General features: G+C 37.4%; 1 protein-coding gene across 2 annotated transcripts in view; it reads left to right on the top strand.

Moving 5' to 3' along the window:
• OXCT1 (3-oxoacid CoA-transferase 1) overlaps positions 1-14,948 on the top strand; it is a 130,715-nt gene that overhangs the window by 52,800 nt on the left and 62,967 nt on the right. For both annotated transcript variants that reach the window (XM_087867909.1, XM_045787348.2), the window contains exons 8-9: positions 11,878-11,985; positions 13,200-13,314. In XM_087867909.1, coding sequence (XP_087724035.1) covers positions 11,878-11,985; positions 13,200-13,314 — 223 coding nt within the window. The remainder of the gene's footprint in view (positions 1-11,877; positions 11,986-13,199; positions 13,315-14,948) is intronic.

Genomic DNA, 14,948 nt, shown 5'->3' on the forward strand with positions numbered 1-14,948 from the left:
AAAAGGACAAAGATTCCTTTTACTAATTTTACTTTCCCTTTAGTTTACCTAACAACTTTTGACCTACTTATTGATTTATTCCATGTTGGTGTTAAGAATTTAGCTTGTGATTTTAAAGTCACTCCTGTTAAAATAATAGTGGCTTTCCTCACTCCTTCCAGAGACCTTGTCAAAAAATGTTATTTTTTCTACTTCAAATATAGATCTCATCTACAAATACTGAAGTGATAATTAGGGCTTATGCAAGATTGTTTCATTTTAAAAATTAGCTTCCTTTTTTTTTTTTTTTAAAGGAGTTACTCTCCAATCTTTCTTGTTCAAGAGTATAGCTTAAAAAAGAAGGCATTTTAAAGTCATGGCTTACATAAATGGTTTAGGTAAGAAATGTCTGAGAGGAAAAGTGATAAGCATTACTCATTGACCCCTTTTGTGTTACTGGTTTTTCTTATAAACACATTTCAGCATGTATCATTATTGTAGTCTTAGCACATAGCATGTGGCAGCCTTCTAAAATTAGAATATATTCACATTTCCCAGTGGCCTTTTACTAGGCCCCTAGAAAATCCAGGTGCACAACCAAAAATTAATAAAAGTGAGAGGATGTAATTGCTAAGTTGTTAAAAATTTCTTTTCTGGAGAGAAGCCACGGTAATCAAAAGAAACTGTGCCAGCAGCATATTAGTTAAGGTGAACTCTTGTGAGTTTTTTGAAATATGAAGGAAATCCCACTTCTTTTTCGTTCATGATAGCTGTTGCCATTTCTGATAGGTTTTCCGAAATTAGATTCCTCATTTCATAAAATAAAATTTTCAGACTTCTTTCACTCCCTTTCCTGAACACCCTAAATCTCTTCACATTCCCCCAGATCACATTCTTTCCTGAGTCCAGGACTTTGCTCTTGCATTTCTTCTGCCTGAAATGCCCTCCCAACCCTTCTTTTTGCGGTTCATTTCTGCCTTCCGAGTGGAGCTTTCCCTCTGTGATAGCGTTTGTCACCACGCATCCTGTGATCAGCTGTTTACCTATCTCCTCCATTCGACCAGGAGCACCTTGCAGGACCTTGTCCTGCTCATCTCTCTATCCCCAGCCTCTGGCCCGATGCCTGGCACATGATAGATGCTCATTAAGTGATGTTTGAGTCATTGAATCAGCAGGTTTAAAATATAAGCATCGCTTTGCAGGCTTAGAAATGTTCTGCCCATTCTTCTTGATTGGCATCATTATTCTGCTGTGGTCTAAGGAAGCAAAAACGCCTTGTACTCACTGGTTCTTCCTGACAACTTTGTAGTTGAGGCCTTTGTCGGGCCCTGAATTGAGAGACTTGATAATCTGCTGCCAGCTGTTCTGTAATTCCTTTCCTTATTACTGTGACTAGCTTCCTCTGACTTCCCTGGGATCATTTTATCTCAAGGTGTGCCTTTTAATGCTGGCTGGAATAGATAGTGTGTCTCATTCAATGGGCTTTTATTACGCAGTTAAAGCAGAACAAGCCATATGGTAGTTAACTAGATACGTAGAGGGTTATCAGTTGGTGGCCAATAAACCGGTCTTGCAAATGCAGCTCTGTTTACTCAGGTGAGAATTGGCCTAACACACATGCAAGTCCAGAGGAGTATTGAAGGTAACTAAGTGGCATGGAATTAAAAGTCCTGTGTTGTATTTAACTAAGTACACCCAGTAAGAGGGGAGTGATTTAGTGTTCAACAACCTGTAGTAATTAAAAAGACATTAATTTGCATACTTTAAGGTCTTTTTATAGTACATTGGAGAACTAATGTAGACTTACAACATGTAAGGACTAGAAAGGATATTAGACATCATTTAAAACTCAGCTTCCACATTTTAGAGATGAAATGACTTTAAGTGGTTTCCATAAGAATACAGTGGTTGATGACATTAGGGTTAAAACCAGAATCTACCCCAAATCCAGTACTGTGTATCATAGTCTGTCGTTGCCCTATTTTTTAAGTATAGGAGAAGTTAATGAAATACATGGCATTAGAATCACATGGAAAAATCACTCTCTTGCAAAGTACTGGCATCAACAAGTTACTGTTTACCATCAACTATAGCTGCTTGTCTTTAATGGGGGGGCAATTCTGTCTAAAAGATTAGGGTCCTTCTTTTAATTATCATTCTTAACTTTTCGAACATGGTGTTGAGTTTCAGGGCTGAGCTGTATATGCCAAAAAAGATGTTTTAGATTCGGGAGTTCATCAGCTTCATTCACCGTAGGTTTTTCAGTCATTGCTGTGAACGGTGACCTCAGAGACAAGGCTGGCTCTGCTTTCCTAGTGATGACTAGAGGCTGAAATTCTTTGTGGGAAAAAGAAAATGGAGCCAAGTGATGCCAGCCATAAAACCGATGTGTGTACCTGCTGTTCGTATGAAGGGAATGGCCATTTGCTTGTTCTTACTGCTAACGTCACAACTGAGAAGGTGATGAATATGTTTGAAGTTCTTTAGGACTTAAAGATCTAGTTTTGGGAATTGTACTCTGAGGGGTGGGAAGGGTATGTTGTCTTGAAGTTTATTTATTTTTGCATCTTAGGTCTACCTTTTTTTTTTTTCTTTTAAGATTTTATTTATTTATTAGAGACAGGGTGCGAGCGAGGGAGAGAACAAGCAGGGGAAGCAGCAGAGGGAGAGAGAGAAGTAGACTCTCCGCTGAGCAGGGAGCCTGATTCGGGACTGGATCCCAAAACCCTGGGATCATGACCTGAGCCAAAGGCAGATGTTTAACCTACTGAGCCACCCAGGCGCCCCTTATGTCTACCTTTCTTATACTAAATCAGGGAAAAAGAAACATGACATTTTAACCTTCTTAATGAAATAAATAGGATGCCACTTTGCTTACTGCTTTATAGAATGAAAACTTATAGAGAACATTTAAGAGGTGAAATGAAAAAAGAAAGCTCTTGTTCTATCCACTTGGTGAAGGATTTTAAATTTAGGAATTATCAAGTCATTCACAAGGTGAATACTAGTTGCAATCTCAGTTAGATTAAGCAACCATGAACTGTGTTCCGGAAATACTAGAGTTTAACCCAATTGTACTTTGCAGTTTATGTGTTAAATACTGGGTTCTTACATTATAAAAAGCTCCAAGGATGATTAACAGCCCCAAATGGAAGGAAACAGTCTTAAAGAGTAACCTTTCCAAGTTTTAGTTGGCATCACTAATAGGCAGTTTTTCTGTGGCTGTAAAAACCGAACACAGACTTTCTTTCTCTTCCTGTTTCTCCATAACTCTCTTCATTGAAAAATGTTCCCAGTTTAATTCTTTTAATTATATCATGTCTCCCTGTTTTCCTTGGGGTCTGTGATAATGGTGTAATTTTTTTTCCTTAGTGTTGTAGATAAGACTGGTGCTTTGAATGAACGTGTTAGAAGTGTTTTAATTCCTTTGGGTAGATGTACTCCTTTTAATTACTTCTCTGGATTTGCTGCAGCCCTAATAACATTTCCTTTTAGAAGAAGACATGACAAATAAAATTTGGATATTTATAATACTGCCTGAATGTTATTAAATCACATACTTAGTGAAGATTGGCATTTTTGGTCAAATAAAAAAAAAAGGCTAGCAAAAAAACCCAGTGTGGACTAGACTGTATGAATATAGTATTAGAGTACGTGGAAATGAAAATAATACTTACAAACTGCTTTTAAATTTGTTTTTATTATTTTTTTAAAGATTTATTTATTTTAGAAAGAGGGAGAGACAGAGCACGAGTGGGAGGGTCAGAGGGAGAGGGAAAGAGAATCTCAAGCAAACTCTGCACTGAGCATGGGGCCCAACCTGGGGCCCAATCCCACAACCCTGAGATCATGACCTGAGCTGAAACCAGGAGTCGGATACTTAACCAACTGAACCACACAGGCGCCCAGCTTTAAAATTTGTTTTTAAAATACAGTCTCTCTATTACAAAAACTGATGGGGTAGTCCATGAAGTAAATAATATTCCTGCTTTTTTTTTTTTTGATCAATATAGCGTATTAATTTTGTGGCTAATCATAGTTTTAGTAAATTTAATAAATTCAGTAAATTAATTTAGTAAATTACTAAATTTAGTAAATTTAATTTATTTAGTAAATAAATTTAGTAATTAAAGTTTTAGTAAATTAGTAAATTTTAGTAATTTAGTAAATTTTTAGTAAAAAAATGCCTATTGTTAGGTAAAGCTTTTCTTTTAATGAGTTCAAACTGCTTCATCCATTTTCCTTCTCATCCCATGTTTCAGATGAGACATTATAGAGAGGAAGGATTGTTTTTGTTTTGTAATGAGGGACATGAGTTTGACAGTGTCTTCCTAAACTCTGAGGCTGGACAGCTAGTGGAGAAAGGAAGATTTTTCTGGTATTTTTTTGGGGGTGTTTTGTTGCATGTAGTCTTTGTGCTGGTGTTTAGGCAAACCCTTTTATATTTCTTCTTCAAAAAAATTATTAGACGGGTATTATTTAACAATATTTGTTCCATGCTGAATTTCATTCAGTTAATATTGGTCCATTTTATTTTCCTAACCAGTAGAGACCAGATGGTAGTATTTCTTTCTCTTTTTTTTGTTTTTTTTTTTAATAGATTTTATTTGTCAGAGAGAGAGAGAGCAGAAGCAGGGGGAGCGGCAGGCCAAGGGAGAGGGAGAAGCTGGCTCCCAGCTGAGTAAGGAGCCTGATATGGGACTCGATCCCAGGACCTTGGGATCATGATCTGAGCTGAAGGCAGACGCTTAACTGACTGAGCCACCCAGGGGTCCCCAGATGGTAGTATTTCTATCTTAATAGTGTCCGCTTTTTTCTTTTTCCTGGCCTTGTCTCATTCTCCAATTTGATAAATGCACTGTTTAATTTTTACCCATTTTGTTCCAGAGATGATATAAAGTAGCTTACAAGACATAGAATATATACAAAACAACATCATTTTAAAGTAGGGCTGTAAGAAGAAAGAAAAGCAATGGTAGGGCTTTAAAATGGAGCTGGGATTGGACTGAAAAATCATGCTGTCATGGCAAACATGAGTGAGCACAAGATGTCAAGTAAAAATGAAAGTACTCATGTAACTGATAGTACATATCATATAGAGGAAACTAATGATCAGATCAGGTGAAGTACAACTATTCTTGCTATTAAAACTAGACAGAGTTTTATCTTGGCACCCTGTTTTAATTGCATGAAAGAACTCATTTGATTGTAAAAAGGAGAAACTAACCCTTCATAACAGTGGTATAAAAATACTGGTTTGCTCCAGAGGCAGACTCTTCTTGGAACATTAAAAGTATATTTGGACTCCTTGAATATTGTTTTTGTCACTTGAACTTCTGCTAAATACTTGGGAGGTCATGAGCCTGAGATTGTGTTCTCTGACAGAGATGGAAATGTATCTGTTCCGAATTGCCTATTGCATGCAGACTCTTTCCTCTTAACCACAGTGGACGCAGAATGTGTTCCCTGTCTTCATTTAAGGCCTAGATAAAGATGTTTAACAGGATAGGGCCAAAGATCTTACCCACCAGCGTGGGCTTCTCTTCTAATCTGGGGTCTGAGCTGAAGAGTGTGGGGAGGGGGCGTTGTTTATGGACCAAACCCCTGAAATCTCATCAAGGATTTTATAGATCAGGAAATTCTTTTGTGTGTAGCTTTCATTGGATTTGTAAAGAGCTACACATTTCCCCAAGGTTAAAAACCACAGCACTGGAGACTTCTAAGGATGTGCCAAGCCATCAATTACTTCTGTGATTCCTCAAGTACTTACCTGCACAAGATAGCAGACTTCCTGTTCTCTTCATTGCTGTATCTAGTAGGTGCTTGATTTGTATTTGTTGATTTTAAGTGAATGTATCCAAGGCACATTTCCCTGCTAAGTCTATACAGCTCTTTCATGAGGACCTTGGTCAGGTTCTTTGTGAAGTCACACACTGCTTTTCTCCTGGCCTATCAGTGTGCTAGCCTGTCTGCAGATTAATGCATTCCGTTCTGCATGGTGTGGGCTGGGGCAACTTGTATTGGTGTCTCACAATATTCTTTTCTCTGTTTCATGACCTTCCCAACTATCTGTTCAATAATCCGTTTTGGAATACTGTTGTGAACCAAACCCCTGTTTTGAAAAGGAGTCTATTTCCCTCTTCCATCTGCCGACATCACTACCATTTTTTCACTTGACTGTAATTCTGTGACCATATTTTCAGGCTCTTTAAGAATCCTGGGATATCATTTTGTCTATGGCCTAGTATTAGTTCAGAGAATCTATCTCTCTCTCTCTTCTTGGAATTCAATTCCTCCTTAGCCATATTAGTACTGCCCTTTCCTTCTCACTGATGGGGAAGTCAGGAGCAAAATGGAATCGAACTGCTGCACTTTTTTCTGTCATCTGTCTCAAGCAGTGCTGATTACCATTTCTGAATTCTCCATCAGCAACAGCAAAATCACCCCAGAAACCACTCTTTCATTATCTGTAGCATTTTGGATATGACTCATCTCATTCCAATTTTGTACCGTTTGACACACCTCAGAAAGTTGCATGTGACTCCCATTTGTCCTACATCATACTTGTCTCTTGTGTGAGCCCTTGTGAGATACGCAGAACCATATAGCTATCCATGTTATCAGACCTCTTACGCTCTTCTTTATGTGCTGTTCTCTTCATCGTCAAGGTGGTCCGTTTTCCTTATGTCAGGATGGGGGTTTTGAAAATCTCTTAAGTCTGTTTGTCATTTAGAGTTTCTGGCCACTGGATCATGCTTCTTTTTTTCTCAACTTTTTGAAATCTGCTTTTCTTCAAAGACCAGGATACATTTCTCTGTATGTCCAGGATTCAGTTCCTGGTCTATTACAAATTCCAATATTACATTGTCACTTTCTCTCAGGGTTTCCATCATTTCTACTTTACCAAGTTTATCCTTATTGGTTAGAGGTCCAGAATCATGATTTCTCTCACGTTTTCCTTCTGAAATACAGAACTTGTCAGAAGGCAATATAGAATTTATCAGAGGAATATGATGAACAGAAGATGTTCTAATAATTAGTGCCTCTCATGATATGACTATCTTATTTCTGAGCAATGTTGACATTTGATTAAGAATATGTCCTCTACATCTTTAATTTGGTGAGCACTGATTATATGGCTGTTAGTGTGATGTTCTTTCTCCTTTTGAACTCACGTTAAATATACCTCAGCGCATTTCATCACTAGCCCTGTGGCTTCCCAGGCATGTGCATATTTTTCTTGAGATAGCATGTTCTTCTGTCAGCTTGTTTTCACTGAACAAGAATATCTATTGGCATGAAATCCAGTCAACCAAGTTTCAGTAATGACTATGCAGTCATATTTACCGTGTTGTTAAGGTTCCAAATTCCTTAATAGCTACTCATCTTTTCAGTCTTTGTGCTTTTTATAGACATCTAAGACCATATATAATTTGTTCCAGGCCCTTTGAGCTTCCATGCCATTGTATCTTATATTTTTGCACTAATCATATCATCTCTAGCATGAAGCTTAATACAATATGCACCTTCTTGCTTCTTTGGAAATTTTTTCCCCCCTTTTTTGGATTCTCAGGAAGGATACCCTGCATGCTGACCTCCCTTTTGCTCCATATTTTCTCTTCATCTTACCATCCAGAGCACTTCTGCATCTAACTTGGAATGTTTTCTGTTATTTCTTATGCTTCCCTCTTCTATTTTTCCAGTCTTCCACAGCTTTTCCTAATTTGGGGTCAGTGTTTTTCATTATCGTAGACATTATTGCTTGTTGTTGTTGGCTTTTTTATTTCTTGGCTTACGAGGTATGTTCATCCTAACCTGTTTTGAACGTTAAAATGACTCAGGAGAAAAACCTGCAGTGTGATTCCTCCCCTTCCTCCCAAAACAGCCCTCACCTTGTATCATGGTGAGGTTTGCAGGGTTGGGCCCATTTTTTTGTGGCGATCACGGATTCAGGTTGTCACTGAAACAAAATAAAAAAATAAGAAAGTTATTGCCTTGCAGCTCCTCTGTTCCTTTACCTGAGATATAAATAATGTTTGCCAAGTAAAAACAAAAACATTGTCACCCCAGGATGAATTCTTATCCTTCTCTGAGCTTTATTTATTTATTTTTAAAAGATTTTATTTATTTATTCGACAGAGATAGAGACAGCCAGCGAGAGAGGGAACACAAGCAGGGGGAGTGGGAGAGGAAGAAGCAGGCCCACAGCAGAGGAGCCTGATGTGGGGCTCGATCCCATAACGCCGGGATCACGCCCTGAGCCGAAGGCAGACGCTCAACCGCTGTGCCACCCAGGCGCCCCCCTTCTCTGAGCTTTAAAATAAAACTTTTCAGAATGATAAACTAAAAAGGGTACAGGGCAGAGAAAGCAACCTTTTAAAACAAAGTTCAAATCAATAATAATTAACATTTCCTAGCCTCTATTTTCCTGCTAATGACTGAAGACAAGTACTAATTAGAGAAGCCTCAAGTGTCTGGGTTTCTAGATGAACCAGATGGTGCTGCATAAGTAAGAACTATGCCTCGTGCTGGGGAGAACGCGGGGCTGTTCTTAGCTACCTGTCCTCCATCTTGCTCTTGTCTGAGGATACTTAAATCCGCTCACTGCTTTGCACTGAGACTGTTTCTTTGTTCTTTATATTCCATCTTGCCCACTTCTGATTTCAGGAGGCGCATTTCTGCCATGGTTAGTGAGTGCTCTTGTGAGCTTTTAATTTTACTCTTTTCTTCACAAGCTCATTTTACTCCTCTTTTTCCTTTCAGATTTCCTTTAGCTCTCATGTTATCGCCCGATCTCACTAGACTGTTCCCCCCACATTGGTTCCTCCTTACTGTTCTTTCTCTAAATCACACAAGACCAGCAGAGAAGGCTTCAGTCCCTTCAGTAGCTTGCATTAAGATAGTTCTGCCTCTCCAGTTTTTTTTAAACGCTTTTCACAGATTGTCTGAAAACATATGTTTTCTTCTTTTGGTTTGTACTTCAAATATTTTCTTCCTTTGCTATTAGCTCTGCTAACCGAGCCTGAGAGCTTTGATTTTTGTATAGAAATTTACAATACTTTTGAAGGTTGATGTTGTTTGGACAAATGCTGCACATGTGTTTTCTACAATAGGAAAATCACTTCCATCAGGATGACAAAGCATAGAACTGATGACGTTTAGCCAGATTCTTGCTTTCCGTCAGAGTTCTTTTGTCAGGACACTTTCTGTCACCCTATTTGTTGTGAAGGTCATGATGTCATTGCCCTCATAAAGAAACTGTCTTAATTTGGTGTTTGGGGGCAAAACTTTCTTTTTTGGAATCAGAAGACAATAGTGATTGGTTACCATCAGCATTTCTGGTTTAAGTGAGAAGTATTACTATATACTTTTTTCTTTTTTCTTTTTTCCATTATATTTCTTGTCCTTGCTGAAGGGCAAAGGCAAGGAGACCGATTAGGAAGCTGCTGTAGTAATTCAAGCAGGAGATATGAGGGCCTGGACTTTGGGAACAGCGTCAGGAGAATAATTCGCATTATCTTTAAAAAGCGTAGGCAGAAGAGTTTCCTTAATTCATTTCATAACGTTGTAAGTGCTTTTAGGGTTTAGAAACCACAGTTTTTCTTTGAGTTCCTGTTTTCTTTTTAACATGTCCTTTCGGTACATGTCAAACTAATTAAGGAATTTATGACATACTCCACTTAATGTGTTTTCCAGTTCGGGAACCTCCTTACTGTCTGCTGCATCTTTAAAAAAAAAAAAAAGTCTGTAGGATTTTTTACCCCTTGATTATAGAAGTAAAATGAAAGAAAAATAACTTGTACTGTTACCCAGAGGCAATAATTATTAGCATTTCCGTGAATTTCCTTTCAGTTTTTTTGTAGGTGTAGAGATAATTGTGCCAAAGAGCATATCTAAATATTTATTTGTACAAAATCTTGCATTTTTATGAAACATTAAATTATGATGTGTCATTAAGGATTATGAAAGCAAAGTATTGGTCCATCATGTGGATGTACCATATATATTTTACCATTACCCTATTGCAGACGACTTAGGTGGTTTCCAACTCATTACTATTTTACCAAATGCTGTGGCCCATATTTTCATGAATATTAAATCTTCATATATATACTCAGGATAACGGGTTAATGTATAAACAAGTTTTTAAAGTCCAGAACCTCTTGAAGGCTTGAATTAAATAAGTATAAAAATATGAATGAACTCTAATGGCTAAACGATCCAACTACTTGAGGAAGTAGTGATAATGCCTAATTGCTCTGCATTTCTTATATTCACTCCTCTTTACCTGGTCACCACCTTAGGTTGGAAATACCAGAGCATAGAGAGGATTTACGGGGGAAGATACAGACGACAGTGATGGGGAACCCCTTTCCTCCCTCTAACTCATTCTCAGATGAATGCAAGTATACGTCTCTACCCACTATTTCAACTTGGATGCCCACATGTTTACTGACTCTTACTTGGAGTTTTTGTTTGATTTTGGTGAAGGTCCTTCCAGTTGTCAGTGAAGATATCTTTTATCTACCACATTCTTTTTTTTTTTTTCCAGCTATCTAGGGGCACTGCATAATAACTAAAATGACTTTTGTAACCGCTGGTATTCTTTCATTAGAGGAGGAGTACGGTATGGACGTACAGGGTAAAACAGCATAAAAAGTGCTACTTGACCTCAAAACTTCTGGAGAGTTCACTTAGTAGTTTAGGAGGCATGTTTAATACAACTCACCTGGCACAAGTTGTTAGTTCATTTAAGCAAATAATTCTTTGCTTTGGGTATGGCATATGGCATATATTGAACTGAACACAAAACAGTCTTCAAGATAATATTTTTTCTTGGCCCCAGAAAGATAATTCTTTGACCCCCAACAACATTGACCTTAGTTTTTCTTGATCATTGTTATTCTGAGGTTCTTTTTATATTGATATAAAAATACTATTTTCTTTTTTTAATGAATTATAAAACAGCAGATTAACTTGGAGCATTTCATACTGCTGTAAAATGCCCTTTTGCTCTGTGAATGACTTTAATTCTAATTACATTGAGTATTTCTAGTTATTAGTTAATATTTCCTTTTTGAATTTCCATACTGAAATTAAGATCTGTCTTTAAGTAAAATTATTTCAGCAATTGCAGTTCTATCACGATCCTAGGAAGCTAATAACAGAAATAATTAAAAACTCTTACAAATAGCATTTGTATCTATATTTAAAAAGCTCTTCAGTTGACCAAGCAGATGTTGTTACAGATTTTTGTCTTTGATATGATAAATTTCCCATTAATTTTGAAAATCGGGGTTTAAGAGATGCACTTTCAAGTTTCGAGCAGTAATTTGTGAAAGTTCAAGCAGCTGTACTGAGAAACCAGTTGACAAATTTGTAACTGAGACTTTTAGGCAAAGACTAAGTTCTGGAGTTTTATGTTCTGTATTTTATGTTCAGACATATGTGTTTGAATTTCTTCTTTTTTTGTGGGTCCAGAAATGTGTGTATGTAATATATTCTCTCTTTGATACATATATGTATATGTATGTGTATGTATATTATTTTTTTAAAGATCCATTTATTTATTAGAGAGGGAAGGGGAGAGAGAGAGAGCGAGCGAGCGAAGATGGGGGAAGGGGCAGAGGGAGAGAAGAGAGAGAATCCCAAGCAGGCTTCAAGCTCACATGAGCCCAAAGTGGGGCTCAGTCTCACAACCCAGAGATCACAACCTGAACCGAAATCAAGAGTTGGATGCTTAAACAACTGAGCCACCCAGGTGCCCTTATGATATATATTTTTACATTGTATATATGATCTAAATTGAAGGTAACAGTGCATATACTTCACTTTTTTAAAAATAAAAAAAAATGTTCAGTTTAAGCTCTATTTAAATTTTTTTTTCTTTTTGCCTAGGTTGAAGAAATTGTGGATATTGGATCGTTTGCCCCAGAAGACATCCATATTCCTAAGATTTATGTACATCGCCTTATAAAGGGAGAAAAATATGAGAAAAGAATTGAGGTAATTGACTTAGCTTCTTTGTTAGTATTTATAAATCTGATTATCAGAGATGTGCCCCTGGTGCCATTCCAGATGATAAGGAATTAGAGCTGAATGGAAAGTCTTCCTTTGGATCTTAGTAGGAGCTTCTCATGTATCCATCTTAAGGAGACATGATTGTCTATGTTATTGTTCAGTCCAACAGTGACTTATGTTTACCAAGTGTATATCACCAAGTTATGTGATTCTCTGGGCTGTGTCTTCCAGGCTTCTGTAACTGTCCTAATTTACAATGCATAATTTTGAATGGCTGTCCTAGGGTAGAGAAGGTTTTTAGCCCTGCTGGACTTGTGTTTGATTTTTAGAAATGTCTATCTTGAAGTTGCTTTGTACTTTATAAAGGCCAGAATGTCATTCCCATTAGCATCAGGCTCTGGGCAGCTGGTGGATATGAACTCATGGCAAGAGTAGGTACCAGGAGCAGTGGAAGTATTCTAAGGTTACTGAGAGCATAAAGAATGTTAATTGATATCGAGATTCACAACTATCTAGGGAGCAGCAACAGAATAGACATCCAGTAGGAGACACTGGGCAATCAGAGATACCCTCAGCCATCTGTCAAACAAAGACATTTTGCAATCTAATATACTAATGTCAGGGGGCTAGGGAGAAAGGATGTGGGGCATTTGCAAATAGAAACCAGAGTCCATGTCAAGGAGATTTAGTAATGGAAATAGTTTCCTGGCTGGTTTCTGGATATTTTTATGATTCCCATGATGCACTTGTAGCAAAACCAGTCCAGACTCTGCAGGTGGAAATATGCAATTGGCAGTAGCAACACCTGGTAAAAGCATTCTCACAGCCCTGCAGAAACAGAGTCCCAAGGTCTGTTCCTTTTCTTTCTGGCTCAATCCTTGAACACCTGAGAATTCAGTTGCAGAAGTCTTAAGAGTAATTGTAGTAGCGGTCAGTATGACAGTAGCAGAGGGATTATTTACTTCAAAAAACAGAACAAGTATATCTTCTTTTTCAAGGAAATCTGACCTCTTTCACTTTCTGAAAAATTATTTCTGTCATCAAATACCACCCATGTTATTATTTAAAAGGAAAAACTCTGATGTGTTATAGATTTTCCTCATAGTAGTAATAGGAGAGACTTAAATTTTTTATATTTCAGCAGTGATAAAATACAAGGTATACCTCAACCATGAATAATTTATTTGTTTATTTTAAAGCGTTTATCAGTCCGGAAAGAGGAAGACGTGAAAACCAAATCCGGTAATCCTGGAGATAATGTAAGGGAACGTATCATCAAGCGGGCAGCTCTTGAATTTGAGGATGGCATGTATGGTATCCTTTATCTTCCTGGGGCTGGGCAGAGACATAGCCCTCACTTTTTCTGTATTCATCAGGCTACTAGGCCTCCTGCATAGTGATTCTTTTCTAGTCTACTGTAACTTTTAAAGCAATAGATCAAGTTTTACAAAATGTGGCATATAACCTAAAGATATCGAGGTATACAAATAGGAATCATAATCTGTTTGCCTTCTTGAAACAAATGGCAACCAAAATTTGCTTAGCTATTTTCTAATATACAATGGATTTCTAATATACAATTTGGCATTTTGCTAAAGGTTATTAGGAAAAGAGATTACCCAAGATGAGGGTTTCAGATCTCAGAAGTACTTGTTATAAGAGTGCTATTTACTTTCTCTATGTTCTAACATTTGCATACTTATTGAAACATAAGATCCAACTTCTTAACAACCCCTGTTTCCTTTGACAAGGATCCCATGAGTGTACCCTTTTATGTCTAATGCTTTGTAAGGATTTTAGTGAATGATTCAAATTCTGTTTTAGATACTTTGTCAAAAAAAAAAAGGTAGGTTGAGATAATTTAGTATAGTTACTATTCAGTTTTTAAATGTATTTAACAGTGAGTCTCTTTGCCATTTTGCTGATTTTCAATACATCAAACATTGAACTATACAATAACAAATACTGCATATAAATACAAATAGTGTTTGATAAAATAAATACTTGGTGAGTGGTAAATACACTAAAGCCATATTTAAAGGCTTAAAGGAAGATCTAGAAGCATGACAGGTGCCTATATCTTGTAAGCTTCCCCTGTCCATGAATATCCTCTTTCAGACTGATACTGACTGGTGAAACTCTCTTTTTCTGCTTTATTTTTACCTCCACCACCTCATTTTTCTTTGTTTTCCAGTTTATACCTTGTGTTATGGTGAGAATTCACATGGGGGAGGGGCCTATAATAGCACCTCCTCTTCAGTAAGATAGAGCATCAACCAAGTTAGCTTAGCAGATAAAAGCTCGGCCCCGGGTTTTCTAATGACCTCCAGTCAGTTGTTTTCCCACTGACATTTAAACACTGACTGTACAATACCGCTAATTTTAGGTAATAATGGCTTCTAGGTTCCTTATTGTTTTGCTTAAGACAAATACTTGCAAGTTAGTTCATATAAATGGTCTTTCCATCCACCCCCTTTTTTTTCAACCCAGAGTACACAGAATTCTTTATCCCTACCATTTGACCCACTAAAAAGTATTAAAGAACTGAAAAAAATTAAAGAATATGATGAAAGAATTCAGGTATGAAGCTTGTCACTGGGGTTGCCCTTATCTGAAAATACTTGCTCATAATGAAATTAATATCCAGTGTGATCTGTACGTCACTGTGAGAAATGAAGTCCAAACACCCCCACACTAGATTGTGATTTGGTAAGAAATGAACCAAGTGGCTATTGCCAGAGCTTCTTAGAGTTACTGTGTGTCTACAAGCAATGTCTTGGTTCATTGAACTGTCTTGCCAGCCTTCATAGTCTGTAATATTGCAGCACATACAAACCTCATCTTTACTGACTTTGATTCATAAAGATCTTGCTGTTCCTGGAATCTCATCGGAGTGCCATCATTCTTGCACGGCCAGTCCTGCAGGATGTGGTGGTAGTGGACAGCAT

Source organism: Ursus americanus, chromosome 15 (genome assembly GCF_024610735.1).
Source record: "Ursus americanus isolate L20-20 chromosome 15, mUrsAme1.1.p, whole genome shotgun sequence".
NCBI classification, from domain to species: Eukaryota; Metazoa; Chordata; class Mammalia; order Carnivora; family Ursidae; genus Ursus; species Ursus americanus.